This window comes from Acinonyx jubatus, chromosome C2, assembly GCF_027475565.1.
Source record: "Acinonyx jubatus isolate Ajub_Pintada_27869175 chromosome C2, VMU_Ajub_asm_v1.0, whole genome shotgun sequence".
NCBI classification, from domain to species: Eukaryota; Metazoa; Chordata; class Mammalia; order Carnivora; family Felidae; genus Acinonyx; species Acinonyx jubatus.
In genome coordinates this window covers 149095426-149119994 of record NC_069384.1, presented here as the reverse complement: position 1 = coordinate 149119994, position 24569 = coordinate 149095426, and the positions used below count along the sequence as shown (strand labels likewise).

Genomic DNA, 24569 nt, shown 5'->3' with positions numbered 1-24569 from the left:
ATCACCAAATAAGATCACATTCATAGGAACACAATTCAACCTGTGATGCATATAAATTTAATGATGTTTATACTTTAGGCTTTAGGTTGAAATGTCCCATTCAAGGGGCACCTGGGTGGCTCAGTTGGTTAAGCTTCTGACATCAGCTCAGGTCATGATCTTGCAGTTCGTGGGATCGAACCCCGTGTCCGCTCTGTGCTGACAGCTCAGAGCCTGGAGCCTGCTTTGGATTTGGTGTCTCTCTCTGCCCCTCTCCTGCTTGTGCTGTGTCTCTCTCGCTCTCAAAAATAAACGTTAAATAAATAAATATCCTATTCAAAATAATGGAGGAGTATGGGAGAGGGCAGAGGAGGATCCTAATCTCAGTGACCCTGAAGCCACCAGGGCTTGGTGACCTAGGTGCGGGAGGCCCTGTGCTGGGGAAAGTAGGAGGTCACGTAGGACAGATGTGTGCTGGGACAGGAATGGAACGCAGGCCAGTCACTACAGGCCTAGGTATAGTGTCTGCCTCCTAAGAACTTGGGTCCTGAGTTAGGGTGTTCGGGTCATCTTTGACCCTCATCTTGGGCCAGGGGAGCCTAACTTGTCAGTGGGGGACCTGCCAAGAGCCCCTGGGAGGGGAGGGGCAGAGGTGAGGCCCAGAGGTACAGGCTTCCCCCCAGTTTGCTCACCTTCTACTTGGTTGGTGAGTTTGGGCCACCAGAGTCCCCTTCCATGCTCATTTGTTCTTTGGGGGCAAATGAGGTTTGGAGGAACAGTCTAATTTTCTCTAAACATGGGGTAAAACTGGAATTTGCCCTTAACCTTGATTCCAGAGGGATGTGGTTCTGGACATCTGCATATTCCAGGCCCCAAGAATTTGTCTTTCCTGCAGTCTGTCACAGCTATTAAAGTTTGTGAGTCTCAGCTGGCTTTGGAAACTCCGCCCAGTGCCTCTTTAACAAGTTGACTTGTTCTTGGCTGCCTCAGACTTCAAATTATTTAGAGGCAGAGCTTTGTGGAAGCAAACACTTGTCTGGCCACTACAGATAAGACCTAGTAAGGCATATGGGCCCAAAGAGGACAGAAGCAAAGATTTCAAGCTGCTGTTACATTCAGTTTCTATAAATATATAAACAAAATATTTCAAACACAGAGTAGGGCAAATGGTACATTGGCCCTTCATTTGCATCACTGAAATGAAAACCGACGATCAGGATTTTGCCACTCTTGTCTTTCCACTTTCTCCTTTATGAAAGCAGATTTCAGACATCAGACTATTTCACCCTTCCCATCGTTCATCTCTAAAAATCTGCAGCTCTAAAAATGGTGGACATGTTTCTCACATAACTACAATGTTATTATCCCACCTGGAAAACGCTAACAAATTTTTTGTATATCCTCCAAAACCCAGCCCATATTCACATTTCCAGTGATCTCAAATAGGACTTTTTAGGGGCACCTGGCTGGCTCAGTCTGTGGAACTAGACTGATCTCCAGGTTGTGAGTTTGAGCCCCACAGTTGGTGTAGATTACTGAAAAATAAAATCTTTTTAAGTTTATTTTGAGAGAGAGCACACCTGAGTGTTTTCCTGTGATTGGGGAGGGGCAGAGAGAGGGAGAGAGAAAATCCCAAGCAGGCCCCAAGCTGTTAGCATGGGGGCCCCATGCAAGGCTCAATCTCACCAATCATGACATCATGACCTGAGCAGAGATCAAGAGCCTGGAGGCTTAACCAACTGGGCCACCCTGGTGCCCCCAAAATAAAATCTTTTTTAAAAAGCGAGTTTTTACCGTTGGCTTACTAGAATCGGGATGCAAACAAGGTCTTGAGTTTCCTTCACCAGATCTTCCACAGGGTAAGTAATTTTGAGGCAAATCACAATTAGAGTGAGCTCCTGAGGTCCCCAGCAAGTCAGGGAACTGAGCAGCAGTGACAGTAACGGGCCGTTGCCAAGCTGAGATCTGCTCCCCAAGGCAATGTCCCTTCCACGACTCCCAGGCTGAGCAGTGTGCATTTCCAACTTCTTGCTGACTTCAAATTCTCAAGCCTCAACCTTTTTCACCTCTCCCTCTCCAATGAAAGCTGGCTCCAGGCAAATAGCCTCTAGGTGTTATTTCAGCGTCCAAGTGGAGCCAGTGGGTTCGGTAGCTGATAAACACTCCGGATCTAACTAGGCTGCACATTGGAATCACCGGAAGAGCTTTTAAATGTTTTTTTAATGTTTATTCATTTTTGAAAGACACAGAGAGACAGAGCACAGGCAGGGGTGGGGCGGAGAGGGGCGGGGGGGGGGGGCACAGGATCAGAAGCAGGCTCCAGGCTCCGAGTTGCCAGCACAGAGCCCGACGCGGGGCTGGAACTCACGGACCCCGAGATCATGACCTGAGCCGAAGTCGGACGCTCAACCGACGGAGCCACCCAGGCGCCCCTCACCCGAAGACCTTTCAAAACGGCTGATGCCTGGGTCTGCCACCCAGAAATTCGATTGTAATCAGCCGGGACTGTGGCCTGAGCTCGAGGAGTTAGTTAGCCAGGTGACCCTAACGCGCAGCCACGGCGGAGAACCACGGAGGAGCCCCCGCCACCAAGCTCTCCCTACCCGGGCTCCGAGGGTTAAGCGGGAACGGGCGGGTGGGGGCGGGGCTTCGAGGCAGGGGCGGGGCCGCAGAGGAAGCCTGGCGGGATCTCCAGGTCGCCGCCGCCAGCCCGCCCGGCCGTAGCTAAGACGAGCGGAAACGCCTCCGTTTTACAAAACAAAGGGAGAAACGGGAGGCGTGCGCGGCCCGCGGGGCTGAGACCTCGGCGGTTGGCCCCTCCGGCCCGGGCGCTGCAGCATCTTTGGGTGGCCATGGCGACGAGCCTTGGGAGCGGCTGGCGCTGGGGGTCCGACGGCCGCCAGGCGCCTCCGAAGATCACGCCGACCGTGGAGGAGCTGCAGAGCCGCGTGCAAGAGACGCTGGACCTGCTGTCCCCGCGGGAGCTGAGCCACTTCCGCGTCCTCCTCAAGACCGTGGACGAGGGGCCGCGCGTGAGCCCCCTGCGGCTGGAGCTGGAGGGCGGCAGCAAGGCGGGGCTGGCCCGTCTCCTGGCCCAGCACTACTACCTGCCCGCCGTGTCGCGCGTTCTCATCAAGGTGCTGCAGCAGCTGCGCCGCGCCGACCTGCTGCCGCGCTGGCAGAGCGCGGAGGACGACGACCGCCGGGGTGAGCGGGGGCGCTGCCGCGAGCCGGGGCTGGGGGCTGGGCCCGGATGGGGGGCGGGGTGGTGGCGGCCGGGTTAGGGGGCGGGGCCCGGGTGCGCGGCCGGCGGCCCGGCGGAGGGGCGGAGCCTGGGTGAGAGTGGGGACAGCCGGGCTGGGGGGAGAGGTCCGGGGGATCTGGGGGCTGCCGGGGCTGGGGGCGGGTTGCCGGGCAGCCCGCGGGGCGGAGGCTAGCGGAGCCAGGGGCTGGCGGGTGCCCAGGACCCAGGTGACGCGCGGTGGGAGGTGGGAACCTTGGGTGAAGCAGCCCGTAGAATCGCCATCCCCAGGCGCGGAATCCGAGTGATCCGTCGAAGAGCGGCCATCAGGGTTTACGAGCACGTTTGGGGGGTCGGCTCAAAGAGCAGATCGACTCAGCAGCAGGCCTGAGATGCTTCGTTAACGACTACCTTCAAGAGATTATGATGTGGGAGGTTTCCAAATGGTGCAGTGAGAAGCCCAGTGTTGGAAACCCCACTGTCACACCTCCAGGGGGTGTATTTACGGAAGGGGTGGCTCTTCTTGCACACCATGAGACCATTTGCCGTCAATCTGGGAAGATGTGGCTTATGATCAAGAAATGTAGTATGGAACAGGTTGAGGGAGGTGGGGCTCCCCCCCCCCGCCGGCCCGATTTGATAAACGGATGTGTACATAATACGTATGTGAGAGAGAGGAGGGAGAGGAAGCAGCACGTACATGGGAGCCATTGAGATAGACAGTAAAATGTACCGTCGGTGACTTCTGCCATCGGCATGCCTATGATCTGATTGAGCTTCTAGGTGTGTTACTGTTGCTGATTTTGTTTAGATTTGTAATGCATGACAACTGTAATGGCCCACCACACATGGCCTACAGGCAGAATACTGGCCCTGTGGAGCCTTGACTCTCCCTGCTTTCACTGCACCTACAAAGCACTTGTGTCGTCCCTCCCAGGTTCGTTGGTCATGTATCACTTTTGCTATCACCTCTTTAGACTGTTGGCAAAGTGGGCTTTTTTTTCCAGAGTCATCCAACCTACACAATATTATGGCTCTACACTGTAGGCACCCAATAAATGTTGGAATTAAATGCTAAGAGATTATGCTATTTTTTTTTTTAATGCCTAGTTCCTTTACTTCAATTTTCCCTTTATCGATGTCTTAATCTCCTCTCCAGGAAGTACATGTGCAGTAATATGTCAGTTAGACCTTGTCCCTTTTTATCTCTGGCCTGGCTCTTCCTGCCCTTGTATCCCACTGTGGCCTACGGGAAGCCGGTTTTAAGTTTCCAGCCTCATGAGTTTGCAGGAAGGTGTTCATAATCCAGGGAACCTGTTCTAAAGCGAGGCTGAAGCCTGCTGGACCCCCAAAACGTAAGAGGCAACAGAATTCCTTGGGAGGAGCTTCCTGTTAGTAGGGATGACAGTGGATCTTGATTAAAACTTAAAAAATGGGAAAATAATAATGTGTTTTTCCTGTTTTATTCTCTTTTCATGAAAATTCATGCAGAGATTCCAAGAAAGATTCTAAAGAGAAGCTATGACTGTGTGGATGGCGAACTGGTAAATATTTTTGCTCTCACTCCAGCACCGCACACTGGTTAGGAAGGATGGTATTTATTTAGCCGCTTGAACTGCCATTTTAACATTTTTTTGTGTGCTGTTCTTGTTGGTTAAAGACTATCTGTATGGTTTTCTCAAGTGGTCATATCTCACTGCTTTTTGTTATGAGAGTGGAAGATAAACTTTAGCCAGTTACAACCACTGTGCGTGCATTAACCAAACAAGGTAGGAACTGCTGTTATTTCTGTTTGACAAGTCAAGAAAAGTGAGGCAACTTCAATGGAAGTTCAATGCCTGGCTGTATGGCCTTGGACGACTACGTACATTGCTGGTTCTAGCGTTTGGTTTTTTTAAGTTTTACTGCGGAAATTTTGAGCAAATAGTAAAGTGGGATAGAAAAACGAATCTCCCCAACTCCAGCCCAACGTACTTATGACCCTGCTTCAGCAAATTAGAAACATAGAGCCAATCTTGTTTCGTGTGCTCCCGCTCCCATTATTTTGAAGCAAATCCAGATAATCCTGTCCCTTTCATCTATGGACACTTTCGTGTGGATCTCTGAATCTTTAGCAGGAGAAAGAGGTTTTGCAAAACATAACCACAATACCATTATTCTACCTAAAAACAACTTCCTTAATGTTTGCAAAGAGGCGGTTAGCATTCAGATATCCTTGACTCGTTCCTATGTCTTTTGCAGGTGGGTGGTTTGAATCAGGATACAGATTCATACAGGGCCTACACAATTACAGTTGTTTGCTTTGTGCCTTAAGACTCTTAACTTAGGATGCTTCTTCTTTCTTTAGCCTTTTTTCTTGTTATTTATCTATTAAAGAAACCAAGTTGTCTGTAGAATGTCCCACATTCTGGATTTTGATGATTGCAGCCTTGTGTGGTCATTTACCGTTTCCTCTGTCCGCCATATTTCCTTAAACTGATACTCTAGCTATACGTAGGAATTTAAAACTGAGATTGGCCTATTAGTCCTAGTCTGAGGAAGATATTTGAAAGGATTATAAATCAAGTCATGACTCCCCCCACCCCCGTTCCATAACTAATAAGAGAGACAATCAGTGTTGCATCCCTGATCCAAACTGGGAAACCTCACCATTGATCCCTAGAGAAACTCATTATTTTGTATCTATGACACATTTGGATTTCTGAGTTTGGTTTGGTTTAATTATTGTTGGCTTTTCTGGAAAATAGGACTGTTATGACCTGAGTGGCAAGCGGAAGGCTTTCCTCATGTGTGTGGAGAAGAACAGACCCGGGGCTCACCGGGACATCATGCTAATGACCGAATGGCTTGGCCAATGCCAGTTTGAGCATACTTCGTGCATCGATCCAAACAAAATGGTAAAAATAAAAAACAATGAGGAACCTAACTTGGATCTTCCAATTTTCCTTTCTTTTTTAAAAAATTGGGTTTTAACACCTGGTAAGAATCAGGACCTACCTGCTGCTCAATGACATGTGTGTCCTGATAAAACTCTTGATGCTTTTGTAATTTTACGTGTGCGATACCCTACCTCCCCTTCCAGTCAGGCAGGGACCTCTTGGGCTCCAGTCTTGGCTAGGGCCATGCAGTTGAAGAGGGAAGGGAACCCCAGAAGCCATCCTTGGCAAGATGGGCAAGGGGGCCAAGGACAAGGCGGAGTCTGGAGTAGGCAAGTTCCAGAGCATTTAGGAGCAGGAAAGACCAAGGAAACCCCTTTGAGAGGTCATCAGGAGGCAGGCCAGAGGGATTCCAGCAGCATGAGTCTTTGTGGGACTCACTTGGAACCCTGGGAGAAGCGTGGGGAGGGAGCCGATAGCACTGGGCAGAATTGCGTTGTGACTTAACTAGATTGTACTGAAAAAAATAGGGTGGAAGAGGATGGTGGGACTCCATTTGATCTCTTTGACCTTAGCTGAGACATGACTCAGACCTGCCCTTATTTAGGGACAGTAACATAGGAAAGCCCTTCTTAGATCCCAGGAGTCACTGCTAATGAATGTCAAGGAACAGCATAGCATGGGGTTGTGGATGCCACACAGGCTGCCTCGGCTGGAATCCTGTCCCTTGCTAGTTGTTACCTTAAATCTGGTTCTCATCTGAGGGTGACTTGTCCCCCTCATTTGGCCATATCTGGAGCCATCTCTGGTTGTCACAACTGGAGGGTGCTACAATGCCCAGAACAGCCCCCACAGCAAAGAATTTTCTGGCCCCAAATGTCCTTTCCCCAAGGATTGGACCAGAATCTCTTCATTTTGCATGGTTTTTAATCCTGTCCTTTTCATTCAAATGGCAGAAACTGCCAATGTTCTTTTAGTTTATGCTCCTCAGGGTCTTAAGTGGCTACTTTTCCTGCATCCTGGCAACGTTTATAAATATTTAGCAATGTCACTGGCAAAAGTATTTCATTGTTCGGAGTTTCGTTTTTCCGATTCTTAGTTTGGTTAAACATCCTTTGGCCATTTTTATCCTTCTGTAAATTATCTGTTCTGTCTTCCTTCGCCCTTTCTCCTACTGGGTGGTCTTTTTCTTGTTCTTATAGTTATTTTCCTGGATATTATTCATTTACAAACGTACTGCAGATATGTTTCTCTTACCCTGTGACTTGATTTTTTGTTGTCCTAAGTCATATGGAAGTCTTTTAATTTTTTTGTGAGTAAACTTGTCAGTCTTTCTTGTCAGCTTCTTGTTGTTTGTGTCTTGATTAAACCCCATGACTTCCCAACTTAGAAAATGCTTAAATTATTTTTCTCTATAGCTTAAGGTTTTCCTTTCTACTCCGGAATCTTATTTTTGGAACAGTGTGAAGTAGGAAGCCTCACCTTATGTCCAGATGGATAGTCTGTTGTCTCAACATTTATTGAATAATGTGTCCTTCCCCCACATACTTAAAACTCTGCCTTTATTGTGAAATAAATTCCCATATATAATTCAATTGGTTTCTAGAATCTAAAATATTCCATTCATATATTTGTTTATACCTAAGCCAGTATCTCCCTGTTTCATTCACCATGATTTTTAAGGACATTTTGATGCCTGATAGGGCTATCCCTCCTCTCTCTCTCTCTTTCCCTCTCTCTCTCTCTCTCTCTCTTTTTTTCTTATGAATATGCTTGGCTCTTCTTGAGGATTGTCTGTCCTCTGTGACCTGGAGAATAATCTGGTTAATTTCCACTGAAACCCTTTGGGATTTTGATTGCCATGACATTGAATTGAGATTCATTTGGAGTGAATCAGCAAATCAGTAGTATTAAGAGAAGCGTGGGCATGTCATGGTTTATTGTCGCCTCTTCCCTAAAGCTTTATCCTTTCTTCATTTAGGTTTATTCCTAGGTATTGTCCTAGTTTGGGTGTGACCGTGAATGGGACCCCCTTTTCTGTTATGGGGTTTAAAAGATTGTTGCCAGGTAACCGGAGTGGGGGGTGGGGGGATGAGGATCTTTGATCTTTGTGAGTTAATCTTGTATCCAGTCAGCTCACTGGCCTCTGGTTCCAGTAGTTAGTTGGTTGATTATTTCGTATTTCTAGAAAGTCATGATATGTGTAAAAAATGAGTTTTGGCTCTTCGTTTACCGTATTTAGACTTCATTTCACTTTTACATGCTTTATTGAAGGGACTGGAATCTTGGCTACAAGGTTTACGGGAGCAATGATGGCCGCCATTCCCGTCTTGCGTTTCTCTCTAGGGGGCTCGATTCTGATGACGCCTCTCCATAGGTTCTGGCAGGTGTATATTATTGGCAGATCCCTCCATCCCCTTCCATTTCTAGCTTATTGAGGGCATTAATTTTAGAAAACAATAACTTTATATGTTAAAATAAGTTAATAATATAAAATTTACATACACTAACCCTTTGGGGAGCTATCATTATGTTGTTTTTTTTGCAGTAGAGAATCAGAAATGCCCTAATTCTGTTAAACAAGAACCAATGGCACAAACAGAAATTACGGGAATTCTGAGAGCAGCCAAAAGGGAAGGGACAAGTTCAGGAACTGATATTTACCTTATACGAACCCTGCCTGAGATGTAGTTATTTTCGTACTTGTCATATCCTCGGATTGCCTACTGAAAAGAACCATCTCCGGCATTTCTGATTTTACTTCCCTCCAGTTATTTTGAATATGTGATCCTATTTTACAGGAGTTACTTGGGAAAATATCATCATTTCGGGATGGACTCAATGAAATTAAGGATGATGTTGGCTGTTGCCTTGTTACTCTTATGTCCCACGGGGAGAAAGGCTTTATTAAGATGAAAGATGGTGAGAGAGTCAGCCTGGAGGACATTTTTGAAATGTTTAATAATAAAAATTGTCCGGCACTTCAAGAGAAACCAAAGATCTTTATAATCCAGGCCTGCAGAGGAGGTGAGTGGAGACTTCTTGGTCCAGTCCTGTGTCTAGGGCATTCTCATATGGATGACTGAGAAAAGAAAAATAAGTTACAAATATTTATTTGTTCGTTTGTTTACGATCAGAGGCCCCTCGGCTGATGTGACTTTAGTTGTGTGGGGTACTAGAGACTTTGGGCTGGGAGGAAGGGACAGAAGGGACACTTACCTGGGATGGAATCATTAACTCTGGCTGAAGAATGGTCCCAGTCACTCACATCATGGGGTAGGCCAGGGAGCCTCAGATCTGAGAGAGATGTGTGCACTTTCCAAGGGCCATCCCGCCGTCCATGTGATGCCAGGCGACCTGAGGGGCCAATATCCGACTTCCATAGCTTCTGTGGCTATTCCTCCCTCTTCTGGAGGTGCAAGCTTGTTGGGACATTGATTAAGGGTTCCTGGTGTCAATGGCGCATTACTGTAGTGTGTATTTTTGTTCTCCAAAAAATAGAGAAAAGAGATAATGGTGTTGAGACAGATGATGAACCCATGGAGTCTGATGACGTATCTGAGAAGAGGAGGCTGCCCACGTTCAGTGATTACTTCATCATCTATCCTACCCAGGCAGGTGAGACAGTGAGGGTAGATGCCAGTGACACACACTTTCTTCCAGAAGGTTTAAGTTATTCGTGATGATTCTCAGAATCTTTTTTTTTTTAATTAATTTTTTTTTTTTTTTTAAGAGAGAGAGAGAGTATGTGTGAGTTGGGGAGGGGCAGAGAGAGAAGGAGACACAGAATCCGAAGCAGGCTCCAGGCTCCCAGCTGTCCGCACAGGGCCCGACGTGAGGCTCGAATTCACAGACCATGAGATCATGACCTGAGCTGAAGTCGGATGCTTAACCGACTGAGCCACCCAGGCCTCCCTTAAATTATTTGTGCCTTACAAATTGACATCTAGAAGGAGAATCTTTTGTTAACCTCTCCATCTCCGTTTACAAATGTTCCCACTTTTAGAGATGGCAGGTTGGCATCTCTAAACAAAAGAAGCAGATCATTCTTCCAGGAACGCACAGGCCCCCGAGCAAAGTATTGCATGGTGAATGAGATGGTTGGCTCTTCTGTGAAAAAGATCTTGGCCCAAAAGCTAGTTCTGCCACTTACTATATTTGAGACCTTCAGTATTTTTTAATTGCTAGCTATGTTAGTTTCTTCATGTAAAACGGGAATGATAGAATTCACTTATGTCTTTGGGATGTTATGTAAATTGAATTCTATAAAGCAGATGTGCTTATCATAATTAATGGCATAGTGAATACAAAAAAAAAGAAATTAGATACTATTACTACTAATATATTCTGCTAATAATATTATCATCAGTGTTACTAATACTATTATTGATAATAAGTTAAAGTCCAAAAGAATCTGTGTATGCGAGGGTGGACTTGATTCACTTGTGAGGGGAAACAAAAATGTTGGAGAGATAGAATTAAGGGGTCCGGGACATTTCTTTAGGTTTTTTTTTTTTTTTTTTAGGCTTATTTTTATTTAAAAACAAAATGTTTGTTGGTTTATTTAGAGAGAGCGAGAGCACATGCGAGTAGGAGAGGGGCAGAGAGAGAGGGTGATGCAGAATCTGAAGCAGGCTCCAGGCCCTGAGCTGTCAGCACAGAGCCTGATAATGGGGCTCGAACTCATGAACTGCGAGATCACGACCCAAGCTGAAGTTGGACGCTTAACTGCCTGAGCCACCCAGGCACTGCTTTATCTTGACTTGAAAAGAGGATTAAAGTAGCTTGCATATATATATATATATATATATATATATATATATTCAATCTCTATGTGGAATTTGATATAAAATGTGAGCGAAGAAATGCAGGCAAAGGAAACTAAGGGCCACCACTTAAAATGAAACCATCCTTAGTGGTAAGATGCGAAAAACTTCCCCACTAGGGTTAGACGAAAGATCTCACTCCTTGGTTGTTTCTCCAAGAGAGATGAACGCATGTGGCCTCACAGAGACTGGCACACAGAAGTTCATAGCAGCTTGATTTGAAATAGCCAAAGACTGAAAACAACCCAAGTGACCATCAACAGGTGAGCGAATAAACAAATCCCGGTGTGCCCCACGTGGACTACCAGTCAGCAATAAAAGGAAATGAGCTCCTGATATAAACTAACTGCAGAATTATTATGGAACAGTTCAGGGTCAAGGCGAGAAACCTCAAGCTCCAGTTTTATGGAACAAATGAGTTTTATGACTGCTGGACTGTATATACATTTAAGGGCTAGAGACTCAGTATTGAACAGAAGAACTAAAACTCTCTGCCTCCACGGAACTTCTGCACTAGTGGGGGAGACAGACGAGAAACACAGAAACTATATGTTGTGCTACTTTACGATACCATTTATATAAAGCTCTGAAACAGGCAAAACTAATCTGTGGTGTTAGAAGTCAGGATACTATTTGCCCTCAGGGCTGCAGAGTGTTGGGGGTGGTGATGACCAGAGGGGGCAAGGAGGGGACTTCTGGAATGCCGGCATCATCTTGTTTCTAGATGTTTCTAGTTATGGGGTGTGTTCACTTTATGAAAGTTTATGGAGCTCTTCTGTACCCCTAAGGCTTTGCACACTTTGCTATGGCATGGTTCCCTTTCAGTGAAATGTTTACCAAAAATAAATAAAATAAAATAAAATAAAATAAAATAAAATAAAATAAAATAAAATATGTTAAATGCTGATAAGTGCTATGGAGAAAAATAATGCAGGGATGAGGGTTATAGGGAGTATCGAGGGAGAGGGGTGGAGATGGCCGTTTTAAAAAAGAGATGTGTAGAGATGTCCCCATGGAGCAGCTGATTGTTGTGTGGACCTTTGAGGGACATGAGAGAGGGACCTATGCAGATGTTTGAGAGAACTTGTGACATAAGAATACTTAGGATATAGGGACGCCTGGGTGGCTCAGTCTGTTGGGCATCCGACTTCGGCTCAGGTCATGATCTCACAGTCCGTGAGTTCGAGCCCCGCATCGGGCTCTGTGCTGACAGCTCAGAGCCTGGAGCCTGCTTTGGATTCTGTGTCTCCCTCTCTGTCCCTTCCTGCTTGTTGTCTCTACGTCTCTGTCAAAAATAAATCAACAGTAAAAAAAAGAATACTTAGTATATAACAATAATAAAAATTCTATGTATACACAGACCACTAGAATAGAATAGAGATTGTACACGCAGAACCAGATATGCAGGACAACTAGGTATGTGACAAGCCATCACCAATTAGTGTTGAAAAAATGGGCTGTTCAATATGTACTGCTAGGAAAACTGGCTTCTCCGTGGGAGACAAACAAAAAATTATTTCTTGGCATAGGGTTTGTTGTATCTTTAATCACGTGAAATGTCCAGTAAGTCTGTAGTAATGCTCCTTTTATCTCTAATATTTGTGGCTTCCTTCTTTTGATCTTGATCAGTCTTGCCAGTGGTTTCATTAAGAACCTATTTTTAGGGGTGCCGAGTTTAGCATCTGGTTAAGCATCCGACTTCGGCTCAGGTCATGATCTCACGGTTTGTGAGTTCGACCCTGAGTTGGCCTCTGTGCTGACAGCTCGGAGCCTGAGTGGAATTCTCTCTCTCTCTCTCTCTCTCTCTCTCTCTCTCTCTCTTCTTCTCTCTCTGCCCCTCGTGGGATTTTCTCAATCTCACTCTCTCTCTGCCCCTTGCTCACTTGTGCCCTCTCTCTCTCTCAAAAAAAAAAAAAAAAAAAAAAAAAGAACCTATTTCTGGTTTTGTTCATTCTCTCTAGTATGGGTTTTTGATTTCGTTAATTTTGATTTCATAAATTTTCATTAAAATTTCCATTTTTCTTCATTTGGGAGTTTATTCTACTCTTCTTTTCCCGACTATTTTGGTTAGATACTTGGCTCATTATTTTCTCTCTTTTCAAAAAATAAGCATTAAAAAAAATTTTTTTTTAACATGTATTCATTTTTGAGAGACAGAGCACAAGTAGGGGAGGGGCAGAGAGAGGGAGACGCAGATCTGAAGCAGGCTCCAGGCTCTGAGCAGTCAGCACAGAGGCCTACGCAGGGCTCGAACTCACAAACTGTGAGATCATGACCTGAGCCAAAGTCAGACATTTAACTGACTGAGCCACCCAGGCGTCCCCAAAATATAAGCATTTTCAAATAATCCCCTCTGAGTACTGCTTTTACTGTATCCCTCACATTATAACATGTAACTTTTTAAAAAGTGTTTATTTATTTTGAGAGAGAGAGAGAAAGAAAGAGAGAGAGAGGGAGAGAGAGACCCTCCCTGATCTCATGCACCAAACTGTGAGACCATGACCTGAGCCGAAATCAACAGTCGGTCACATAACTGACTGAGCCACCCAGGTGCCCCAGCTATTAAGATATTAATACTGAGCTTGGAACTAACTACTTTAGTAAATGGATCTCTTAGGTATTTCTTTTGGCCTAGGAGTGCTGTGAAAAAATTACTGAGACACTAAGGGCACCATGAACTGAGAAAGTTTGGGAGCTTCTGCACAGAGGAATCTTCTGCACACGTATACACATGGAAAGGCCGACCAACTGTCCCAGTTTGCCCGAGATGGAGGGGTCTCCTGGGATACTGGACTTTTCAGTGCTAATACCAGGAAAGTGGTGAATGGGGCTGAGTCGAGCACTCTACTCTGGGCACTTCTTTGAAGTTGCTTAGTGGGGCAAATGAAGGGGCAGGAATCTAAAGCCACTGGGAGTGGTATATTCATACTGTAGGATACTGTGCCGCAGTTGAAAAGAATCATCATGAAGTTTCAAATGCAACAGTTAATGAAAATAAGACAGCTGTGGGGCATCTGGGTGGCTCAGGTTGTGATCTCACAGATCGTGAGTTTGATTTCTTGGGCGTGGGATGAGGCGGGAGGGAGAATTTGATGGATTCCTTTTATAATTTGAATTGTGAACCATTTGTGTTTGAGTCCATTTTTTGTTGCTTTTTGGATTCCCCATACAAATGAAATTATATGGCAGGTCTTCCCTGTCCGGCTTACTTTACTTAGCAGCATACCCTCTAGTCCATCCATGTTGGCAAGATTTCTTTCTTTTTTATGGCTGAGTAATATTCTCTTGTGCCTATGTGTGTGTGTGTGCGCGCATGGGTGTCCATGTAAGATAAATATACATCTATATTTTTATCTATTCATCTATTGATAGATGAATTGTGAACCATTTGAATGTATTATCTATTCAAACAATGGATTTAATCACGGCTTGACTTTTGACTAAGATCAAGGGCAAAAAAAAAAGGTTTAAAACATTTTAAAGTTATCTTCTTTTAGAAAGTAGATTTCGACAAAATTCGGGCTTCCGACATCTAGTTCACCGTTGAAGTTTATACCAGCTACCTGACCCCTGTGAGTTCTAGAGCCTGTCCCTCCTGGCCTGTGACCAAGCCATCTCACCTATATATAAGAGAAGCTATAAAGTGTTCATGTGTTCATTGGCTACTTGTTTTCAGTCTTGTGAGTGATTGGAGCTCTTGTTCTATGGCCAGAGTCATCATCTAATGCAATGTTGGGGGAATCCCGGTCCTGATGACTTTTTAATTTGACCCTGTTTGGTAAATCTGCAGAAATTCACTAGCTTTCAGCCCGAGTCTAAAGTTCTCCAGTTTTACTCATCGGACTCATTTTTTTGTGGCCTAGAGTCTGTCCTGAGGACTGAACCCGTGGCCATGGACGACAATAGCTGATTATTTTCAAAGTGACAAGAAATGTATAATCTTTCATTTAATAAGATGCTTGGAAGCTACACTGATTTTCGCTCTGCTGACTGGCACATCCTCCACGGGGTTGCAGACCATGTTAGGTTAGAGGCTTTCAAATGTTATTTGCCACAACCTACAGGAAGAAAGAGCTATTGTGTTGCATCAAATCTAATGCCTTGATTGTAAGACATACCATTATTTTGTGTCCTCAGGGAGCTACCAATTAATTACTCTGTGACACGGAAGAGATTATATAGCACATCCAGATTTCAGAGATGCCTAAGTGGGGGGAGGGGGGCAGAAAACTTCAATATTAGAGTTGATAAAATCTACACTTCATTATAGTCTATCACATATATTTATGTAAAAGTATAAATACACATGTAACACACTAGTTTTATAAATTATAGCTACCCTTGCTGCATTGATGTACTTTAATATTTTCTACTATATCCCATTTTATCCCATTTTCAAAAAAGGCAGTTTCATTTTTTTTAATTAATTAATTTATTTTGAGAAAGAGAGAGAGAGAGAAAGTACAAGCGGGGAAGGGGCAGAGAGATGGAGAGACAGAATCCCAAGCATGGGATGAGCCATGGGGCTTGAACTCCCAACCATGAGATCATGACCTGAGCAGAGATCAAGGGTTGGATGCTTAACTGAGCTGCCCAGGCGCCCCTAAAAAATACAGTTTCAGTATGCTAAATTGATTTGTTGGCTGATAATTGGGCCGCAACCTGCAGTTTGAAGAATACTGGATGGATTGTCAAACATCGTGATGTGGTGTTTCTAACTCAGATTTACTCCAAGAGGGACAATGCTGAAATTGCTGTATGGTTCCTATACTAAACAGATACGTTTTGTGGATTTGTTTACAACTTTATGGAGATATAGTTGAAGTATGAGCTGTACATATTCCACGTGTACCATTCGAACAGATGGAAGTATATGTTCATGACACCATCACCATGATCAAGATAAAGCAAATATTGCTGTCACCGCAAAAAGTTTCTTCATGTTTGAATCTGTCCCAACCTCCATCCCCATCCCTGAGTCACCACGGTTGTGTTTTGTTACCACTGATTAGATTATATTTTCTGGAATTTTATAGGACTAGAATTATATAGCATGTAGGTTTCCTCCCTCCCTCCCTCCCTTCTTGTCTTCTTCCACTCAGCATAATGGTTTCGGGTTATACCCATGTCGTTTTGTATATCAGTAGCTCATTCCTTTTTATTTCTGAGTGGTATTTAGTTGTGTGAATATAACACAATGTTAACACAATGCGCTCAGCCATTCACTTGTTACTGAACATTTAAGTTGTTTCTAGGTTTTGCTTATTACAGATGAAGCCGCTGTGAACACATGTGTGTACATCTTTGGGCATATGTTTTTGTTCTCCTTGGGTACATACGAAGAAGTGGAATGGTTGGTTCACATAGCAGGTGTGTTTGACTTTTAAAGAAACTGCCAAGTTGAAAATTCTTTTTCAATGTGGTTGTATTGTTTACATTTCCGCCAGCAGCGTATGAGAGTTCCGGTTGCTTCACATCCTCATTATCAGTTGGTTTGATCTGTTTTTAAATTTTAGACAGTCTGATGGGTATAGAATAGTATCACCTTGTAGTTTTAATTTGCATTTCTTGGAGGCCTAGTGATTATCTTTTCCCGTACGTGTTGTCCGCTCACATATCTTCTTTTGCTAAATGTCTGTTCATGTGTGTTGTCCAATTTTTTATTGGGTTGTTGGTTTTCTTATGAAGTTGTAAGAATTATTTTCTTTTTAATTTTTTTTAAGTTTATTGATTTTGAGAGACAGAGGAGGGGCAGAGAGAGAGGGAGAGAGAGAATCCCAGGCAGGCTCTGTGCTGTCAGCATAGAGCCCAAAGTGGGGCTCGAGCTCACAAACTGGGAGATCATGACCTGAGCCGAAACCAAGAGTCGGACGCTTAACCAACTGAGCCACCCAGGCACCCCTGAGAATTATTTATATATTCTGGATACAAGTTATTTGCCTGGTATGTATTGCAAATATTTCTCCCAAACTATGGCTTGCTTTTCATTTTCTTAATAACGTGTTTCAAAAAACAAAAGTTTTTAATTTCGATGAAGTCCAAATTGGCATCTTTTTCTTTTGTGGCTTATGCTTTTTGTGTTCTAAGAAACCTTTGCCTATATTGAGATTGCAAAGGTGTATCCATGTTTTTTTTCTGTTCCAACCTAGATTTATTATCAGAGGGTACGATTTTGATATTCCCATCAAATTTCCACACTAAAAAAAGACACGTTTCGTGTTTTTTACTAACTACTAATAAAAACAATTCCACTAAATTTTTTTGAGGACCCCAAAATAAATTCTATACTGATGTATTTGGGGGATATTTAGCTTAAGATCCTATAGCAAAAGTCAGAAATTAAAAAAAAAAAAAAATAGACGAGGCACCTGGGTGGCTCAGTTGGCTGGTCATCTGACTCTTGATTTCAGCTCAGGTCATGATCTCATAGTTGGTGAGTTTGAACCCCACATTGGGCTCTGCACTGATAGTGCAAGCCTGCTTAAGATTCTCTCTGTCTCTGTCTCTCTCACTTCCCCCGCCTTCAAAAATAAATAAACATTAAGAAATATAGAAAGAAGGGATAAATGAAGGAAATATGGCAAAACGATAACTGTTGAATCTGGGGGATGATCATATGGGAGTTTGTTAAACTTTGCTTTCTCCTTTTGTGAATATTTGAAAAGTTTTATTTTAAAAATTGATTGATAGAAGAGAATTGCCCTCTTGAGGGGTTACGTGCTGTTGGTCACAGGAGTCCCCTGGGAGGCTCAGTGCTTCCTCTTTCTGTGTCTGTGTCTCTTATGGACCCAGGCCCACTCCTATTAATACAAGAATGCTTCCGTATTCTCAGTTCAAAACCATTTTACAGGTTTCACTATGGGTAAAAGAAAAGTTCGGTGCAACCAGAGGAGGAAAACACATGAAATATTTTCACTTTGTAGATCACGTTGCTTTACGGCACCCTCGCACGGGCTCGGTGATGATTGAAGCGATGGCTGAGGTCTTTAAACAGCATGGAAATAAGTGGCACATCGCTGACTTTTTCACCAAAGTAAGTAGATTCTAAGTGAACACGTGCTTCATTCATGTACTTGATCAGAGCATTTTCATGAGGTTGGCTTTACCCATGAAAATAGGAGAGATACTGAAAAGTTGCTTGGAAGTGATGGGCCGATCATGACTTACAATGACCGTAGCATTCAGAAAACATGGTTGAGCACCTGCCGAGGGAAACAGAATGACACCTTCCGTTCCTTGGTAATAGAAGGGCATTGGATATTAGGTGAGCTTTAAAGACCCTGCCTGCTGTGTAGCCCACCATGGCAGCCAGCTTTGGCCCGACTCAGCACCCCTAGAGAGGGCAGAGCCTTAGGACATCTCTAAGGACAGACTCCAGCTCACATTTGTCTCCCCAGCTTGTAGCCCATAGTAAACATTCACTGAATGAACACGTGCTCGGTAATGGCGGTTGATTTGCACACGAACCCTAGTTGGAGAATGGCCCAATTATTGTAGTTTATCATATCAGGATTGAAGAGGTTTACGCCCACAGAGAGCTAATGAGAAGAGATCAGAGAAGCGCCCAGTAACAGCGAGGCTAACATCGATTGCGTGGCCCACTCCACGCCAGTTACCATTCTCTGCGCTTCCCAGATACGAATCCAGTTAAGTTTTCCAACACCCCTCAGGGACCTCCTGGGATTCACATCCCCTGTGACAGATGGGGGTGAGTCGGTGGCCGAGCTGGCACCCCAGCCTGGGCAGAGTGCTTCTAGAGTTCATGCCCTAATCACAATTACATATGAATTACTCCACACCTGCCCAAGGTATGGTAACTATTTTTGTTTCTTTAAAATAGAAAGATTTAATTTTAATAATTTACATATGATGCTTAACAGCCCTTCAAACTCCTTCTCACCTCATTTGAGGTCAGAGTTGGGTGGGGGTGGGACGTGAAAGGGAGGGACCACAGACAATTTTGACACCCATTCGAACCATATGCCCGAGTATCTTCTATTGCTCAATTTCTCTGAGAAAACAGTTTCTTGTCAGCTTCTCAGCAATGTTATAATAAAGACAGATTTGGCCAACTGTAAATGGAAATCCATCGTAGCTAAGGCTAGCTGAAAAATTGGTTGGCTGACCGACGTTCATTAAGCCTTTACCGAACACCCTTTATTTTTAAAGTACTTGCTGAGTAAACACTGGCAAAGAAAAAAAAAATCCATAAATGAGTATGATGGGGCCTTTACATTAAAGGCCCTCACGGCCCAGTGACATGGAAGGGTGACTGATGTGCTCACAACCAACCCTGGGATTATAGGGCCACGGGGTGCTTTGGACATAACATAACGCAACCCTTTCATTTTACGGCGGGTTCTCTTGCCTACTAATCCCCAGGGGCAAGTTGAGACCAAACCCAGGTCTGTGGACCCTGGAGTCCAGAGAGCTGCATTCCAGGCACTTGGGGGGGCCATGCTCCTTCCACCGCCATTTGCATATTGCTTTCTGAAATGCATAGAATTCTCCCATTTCACGCCGTAGGGTTGACTAAAAGGCTTTCGCTCAGGGCTTTTGAACAGTCTGTACTTTAATCTTCCAGGTGAATAACAGAGTGGTGCACACTGAGTTTCATCTACACGAGGAACCCATAAAAGTGTCACTTGTCATGGAATCGACTTTAACTAAATCTGTGTACTTTTGACGTCGGGAGGATGAAAAACTAAGGGCTGCTTTATAACTGACGGTGTAAAGAACAGAGAGCGTCTGTAGCGCAGTTCGAATGGTTATCCTTTGGGGTTATTTCTGTCACCAGTTGTACTTCTCCAGTTTGTTTTGCATATATGTGTATTTTTCCAAGATTGGGCCACGTGTAGTTGGCGCTTGTAAATAATTTGACTTCTTTGAAAAGATCACTGTTTTTGAAAATGGGCTTTCCTGAGCTGTTACCAAAACAGGGAAGCCCAGCTCGATTTGTGGACCATTTTTAGAACGTGCTTCCCTTACTGATGACACTCCACCCTCTCCTACTTTGGTGCTGGCGTTCACCCTCGTTTTCTTGGCTTAGTCTTCAAGAGCTGTCTCTGTGTAGTCCTGTCCTGGCTCGCCCGATTTCTCCCATGTTGTTGTCTGCAGCCAGACTCGTCTCCTTTTTGACTCCATAAGCCATTCTCGAGTCTGACCCGGGTGTCTTCGTTTGTACTTTGTTGCCCTTGACGCCTCGTGTTTCCACCCGCCACCCATTCCCCAGCTTCTCCCTTGCTGCGCGGTACCTCTGAATGCTGTTTTCTCTGCCTGGGATGCTCTGTTCCACTCCAGTCCTTTCCGCCCCTCCGGGTTTGGGTCAAGCACCCTTTGCACGGGAAAGTTTTTCGCCAAGGCCTCATGCTAGGTCAGCTCTTTCTGAGTGCTCACAGACCCGGTGCTTTTCTTCTGCAGCATTTAGCACCACTGTACTTAAAGGACTGTGCAGTGGCCACCAATCTCTCTCCAGTTCAGTCATAAGCTCCAAGAGGCAGAGGCTGTGTGTCTCTTTCATTGCCGTATCCCAGCTTCCATCGGTGCCTTAAGACATACAGAAGCGATGTGATGAATGTTTGGTGAATGACTAGTCTCTGTCTTTTAATTGTTTTGTCCATTCATCAGACCTCGCCTCATTACCTCTGCGCATCTGGCCACCTTCTGGCCATCCCCACCTGGCTGGTTGTCGTGTGACGTCTTTAACTCCCTAAATTGGAAGTCAACCTACATTTCCCTTAAATCTCTTTACAAAACCCATCCCATTGTGAATAATCCTCTGACTCCCCACTGCCTTCGGAATATACTCAGATTGCCCTAGGAGAATATTCCAAGTCCTTCTCTGTCAGGCCTGTACTGCTCGTTTGTCCTGGGTCTTGACCCCACAGGATGATTTGTCCTCCCCTCAGGCATCCCCTCTCATAGCATCAGGCTTGTGGGTTAATGAATGTTGAATGAATGCTCTTGGCTATGTTCCTTGAACAATGAACTATGGTTCATTCTCTCCCTTCTGCCTGAAGCGTCCTTTGTTCTCACTGTGTGCTTTCTCTACACCACACATTCTTTAGGGGGCGGCTTGGGTCCCATCCCACCAGAAGGAACACTGTATGTAGACTAGCGTTTACTTAGAGTTCACAAACTCCGGGCCGAAGATGAGCTTTCATTGTGATTGTGTTCTCACTTTTCGTGTAACTTTGGACTATACTAAACCCTGGTTTCCACATCATAAAAGGAGATTTGGCTCGGCTGAGAACTCATCCAGTCACTGGACTTCCCTGAACTTTGGCCTCTTAATAAACTGTTCATGAATATGCTGCAGGTGTGGCTATTCCTGATCCTAGAGGTTCAAGCTGGCAGTTGTGTGAGACCATTGGGCCTGTATGAGGATACAGGTGTTCGGTGAAAATGCTCTGAAGACTGAGGGTCACGATGACTGAAGCATCCCGGAATCTCCAGGCCTGTCTCCATTTCAGGAACAATTGTGTCCTTTTTAGTGAATGTGATTTTTCAAGTCTATATACATGTGATTTAATTTTGAGAACTTTTGAGTTTTGATGTTTGATATGTGACTTTGCTTTTTTTTTTTTTTATAGACCATTAAAATGTCACCTCGGTTCATAAAATATGAACATCAGGTGAGCCTTCTCTGTTCATTTTGCATCCTGTGCCATCCTGGGACTCCAGGCCCAGGGACTCATTTCAGGGGGACGGCAGCAGCTAACACAGGCGATAGCTCGTTTCCTGAGGGACGTTAAGTGACTAGTTCAGAGTCCCAGTTAGCAATGCGGCAGTGCATGAAATACATTCCAGTGCATGAAAATACAAGACAAAAGGGCCAAGTGAGAGAGAAAAGTTGTAAGACAGAATCCTTTCAACAAACAGGGCCATGCCAGTTAACTAAGGGAATGAATGAGCTTTGGGGCAAAGGAGGGAACAGTTATTTTGGAACATTGCTCAGGCCACGGCAGGTAAGATTCCTGGAGAGGACTGGAGCATGGCTGGATACCAGACAAACAGGTCAAGGAGGAGCAAGGAGGAAGTCAGGTTAGAGAGGGAGGTGGGAAGGTGCCCAAGATGAACTTGAAGCCTGGGGCCAACTTGGTGTCCTCCGTATTCTCTCGGCTGTAAACCAGAACAGGGTCTCCTCTAGCCATCCAATGACACATGAAGTGTATCCCCCCAAAACTACAGTCCCTACCACAATTTTGCATTTGGAAAAAAAACTTAAGCTGAGTTTTTCTCTTTTTAAATATGAATGCCCAAGATCAAAAGTTTGCCAAAGGAAATTCCGAGAGTTTTATTTAAAAAGGGCACAGGGGGAGGGGAGGGGGCACCTGAGTGGCTCAGTTGGTTAAGCATCCAACTTCGGCTCAAGTCATGATCTCATGGCTCATGAGTTTGAGCCCCGCAAAGGGCTCTGCGCTAACAGCTCAGAGCCTGGAGCCTGCTCTGGATTCTGTGTCTCCCTCCCCGACTCTCTCTCTCTGTCTCAAAAAAAAAAAAAAAAAAAAAAAAAATTAAAAAAAAACAGGCACAGATAAAAAATGTTGCAGAAACTTGTGCAGACGACCAGGGACCCTGGAAGGTGGGGAGGACACTTAGCTGCTCGCTACAGATTTTCTTTGACAAGTGCCTCTTGGGCCATGGGCTCCCCACCGTGGTTTACTATAGTACCTTCTTCATCTTTGGACTTTTGTTGATTCATTTCCTCACCAAGGATTTTCCTTACGCGGATTGGTTCTCAAGAGCAAAGCTGTTTTGTGAGAAAAATACTATTTTGTGGACAAACACCCAAACATAATTACAGTACAATGTCCTTCTTGCAACAAAGGAAGTAGTCCTGGGACTCCAGCGTGCATATGGGAGGGAGCTGTTGAGGTGGCTGGGGAAGCCCCTCCAGTCATGCAATACAGTGACAGAAAACTGCCCCTAAAAGCCTCCTGTTCTATTTTACACATAGCTATTTTTTCTTTGGGAGCCAAAATGTCTCCAGATATTTTCAGCAGTTTCTAAGGATGCTTAAACCCATTCCTAAGTTTTCATTCCTTCTCTATCAGCTGCAATGGGGTTTTGTTTTTTTTTTAATTTTTTGACCTGTGTTCCTCAGAAAATTTCAAAAATGCTAAAAATGAGACCAAAAAAACTCACCCAGTTTCTCTACTAGTATATTAGTGGTTCTTAGCCTGGCTACACATTAAAATTACCTAGGGAGGTACTTATGAGAATCAGATTTTTTTAAGTCCTGGGAATGTAATATAGTTAATAATACCATATTGTGTATTTCACTGTTGCTAAGAGGGTAAAAGTTCTCATCACAAGAAAAACACACTTTTTGTAACTGGACGGTGACAGATTTTAACTAGATTCATTGTGGTGATCATTTCACAATATATACAAATATGTTTTATGGCAATACTTCACTTTAAAAAATCAGATTTTTGGAGTGCCTGGGAAGCTTAGCCAGTTAAACCTCTGACATCAGTTCAGGTCACCGCTGAGGAGTTCGAACCCCAGCTCAGGCCCTCTGCCTCTGCTTCTCCGTCCCCCTCTGCTTCTCCCCCTTTCCCCTCCTTCCCCCTCACCCGAGCATGCACTCTCTTAAAAAAAAAAAAAAAAAAAAAAAAAAATATATATATATATATATATATATGTATCAGATTTTTAAAATCTGGGTTGGGCACATGTTTAAAAGCTCTCCACGTGATTCGCAAGTGCAGCAAAGATGGAAACCCAATACATAAGTCAATAACTTGGCCGTCTCTTTACCATCATCTTTTAATGTGCAGGGCTTCAATTTTTTTTATTATTGAAGTTTAGTTAATACTGGCTTCAATTTTTTAAAATAATCTCCCCCACCCTGCAGGTCTTTAGTGGCTGCATAGTACTATATGAACGGAATGAATTTTTAATTACTAATCTATCGACATTGATTCCTTTTCCTCTAGAAAAAGAAACCTGCCATCTGTAGTGTTTTCCTTTTAAGTTTTTCAGGAAAATTTCCTGTAAGCGAACTTTCAAAATCTGAATTACGTACTGATAAATTGCTCTCCAAGAAACGAAAATAACTTCTCCGGCTTTTGTTGAACGAATACTTTGTTACGCTGTGCTCAACATGGCTCCCTACGTAAAGACACTTCAACTTACGACAGGGACCAGAAAGCCGATTCGGCCTCCAACTGCAGGTCCCTGATGAATTACAGCGGAGGTGGCCGCGCGCCGCGGTACTCTTTTGCGGCGCCGGAAAGCACTAACGTCGCAAAAGGCCCCGCTGGATTAGGCGGCCCATTCACCCTTCCGCTTAGCTTTCGCTGTCATTGGCTGGCGGCGGAGTATATAAGGACGTCACTTCCGGCCGCCGGCCTTTTTCCGCGCTACCCAGAGAGGGGTCCATACGGCGTTGTTTTGCGTGAGTCCCCTGTGGGGTTCCCGGCGTCCCCCAAATAGTTCCAAAGGACTTAAATAGCCTTCCGCTGGAGTGAGGGGTGCGAGGACTGGGGATGGAAGCCAGCAGGCAAAGCGGATCTATCTCCGGCTCTGCGCCCAGCCGCCCGCACGTGGCCGAACTCGGGCCCGCGGGTTCCCACAGTGTCCCCGGAGCGCGCGGAGGTCGTGCTGGAGCCAGGGCACCGGGTGAGGGTGCGGGCCGGG

General features: G+C 44.7%; 1 protein-coding gene and 1 long non-coding RNA gene across 10 annotated transcripts; one reads left to right on the top strand and one right to left on the bottom strand.

Moving 5' to 3' along the window:
* Nucleotides 1-2631: 2631 nt before the first annotated feature.
* LOC106966703 (caspase-14-like) lies at nt 2632-21550 on the top strand. Of its 8 annotated transcripts, XM_053221641.1 has the most exons (9): nt 2638-3186; nt 4712-4764; nt 5968-6117; nt 8898-9123; nt 9598-9714; nt 16194-16292; nt 17846-17955; nt 18558-18730; nt 19507-21550. In XM_053221641.1, the coding sequence occupies exons 1-9, from the start codon at nt 2832-2834 to the stop codon at nt 19508-19510; spliced, it is 1287 nt and encodes a 428-aa protein (XP_053077616.1). In that variant the 5' UTR covers nt 2638-2831; the 3' UTR covers nt 19511-21550. The 8 variants fall into 8 exon arrangements, with proteins under 8 accessions (XP_053077619.1, XP_053077616.1, XP_053077618.1 ...); XM_053221644.1 differs by lacking the exon at nt 5968-6117 and having other exon boundaries at nt 2632-3186; XM_053221643.1 differs by lacking the exon at nt 16194-16292 and having other exon boundaries at nt 2643-3186.
* Nucleotides 8906-24091, bottom strand: LOC113594131 (uncharacterized). Of its 2 annotated transcripts, none has more exons than XR_003414432.2 (4): nt 23956-24091; nt 15041-15126; nt 9316-9584; nt 8906-9165 (listed from the first exon to the last, which is right to left on the bottom strand). It is a non-coding gene; the product is annotated as an uncharacterized LOC113594131 (long non-coding RNA). The 2 variants fall into 2 exon arrangements; XR_008298075.1 differs by having other exon boundaries at nt 8906-9155.
* Between the last annotated feature and the right edge of the window lie 478 nt (nt 24092-24569).

Bases quoted from the DNA above. Each gene is read 5' to 3' on its own strand.
- LOC106966703 (XM_053221641.1), top strand. From the start codon at position 2,832: ATGGCGACGAGCCTTGGGAGCGGCTGGCGCTGGGGGTCCGACGGCCGC. The intron at 9,715-16,193 runs GTGAGACAGTGA...TGCTTATTACAG, and splicing joins CATCTATCCTACCCAGGCAG to ATGAAGCCGCTGTGAACACA. The intron at 16,293-17,845 runs GTGTGTTTGACT...TTCACTTTGTAG, and splicing joins ATGGTTGGTTCACATAGCAG to ATCACGTTGCTTTACGGCAC.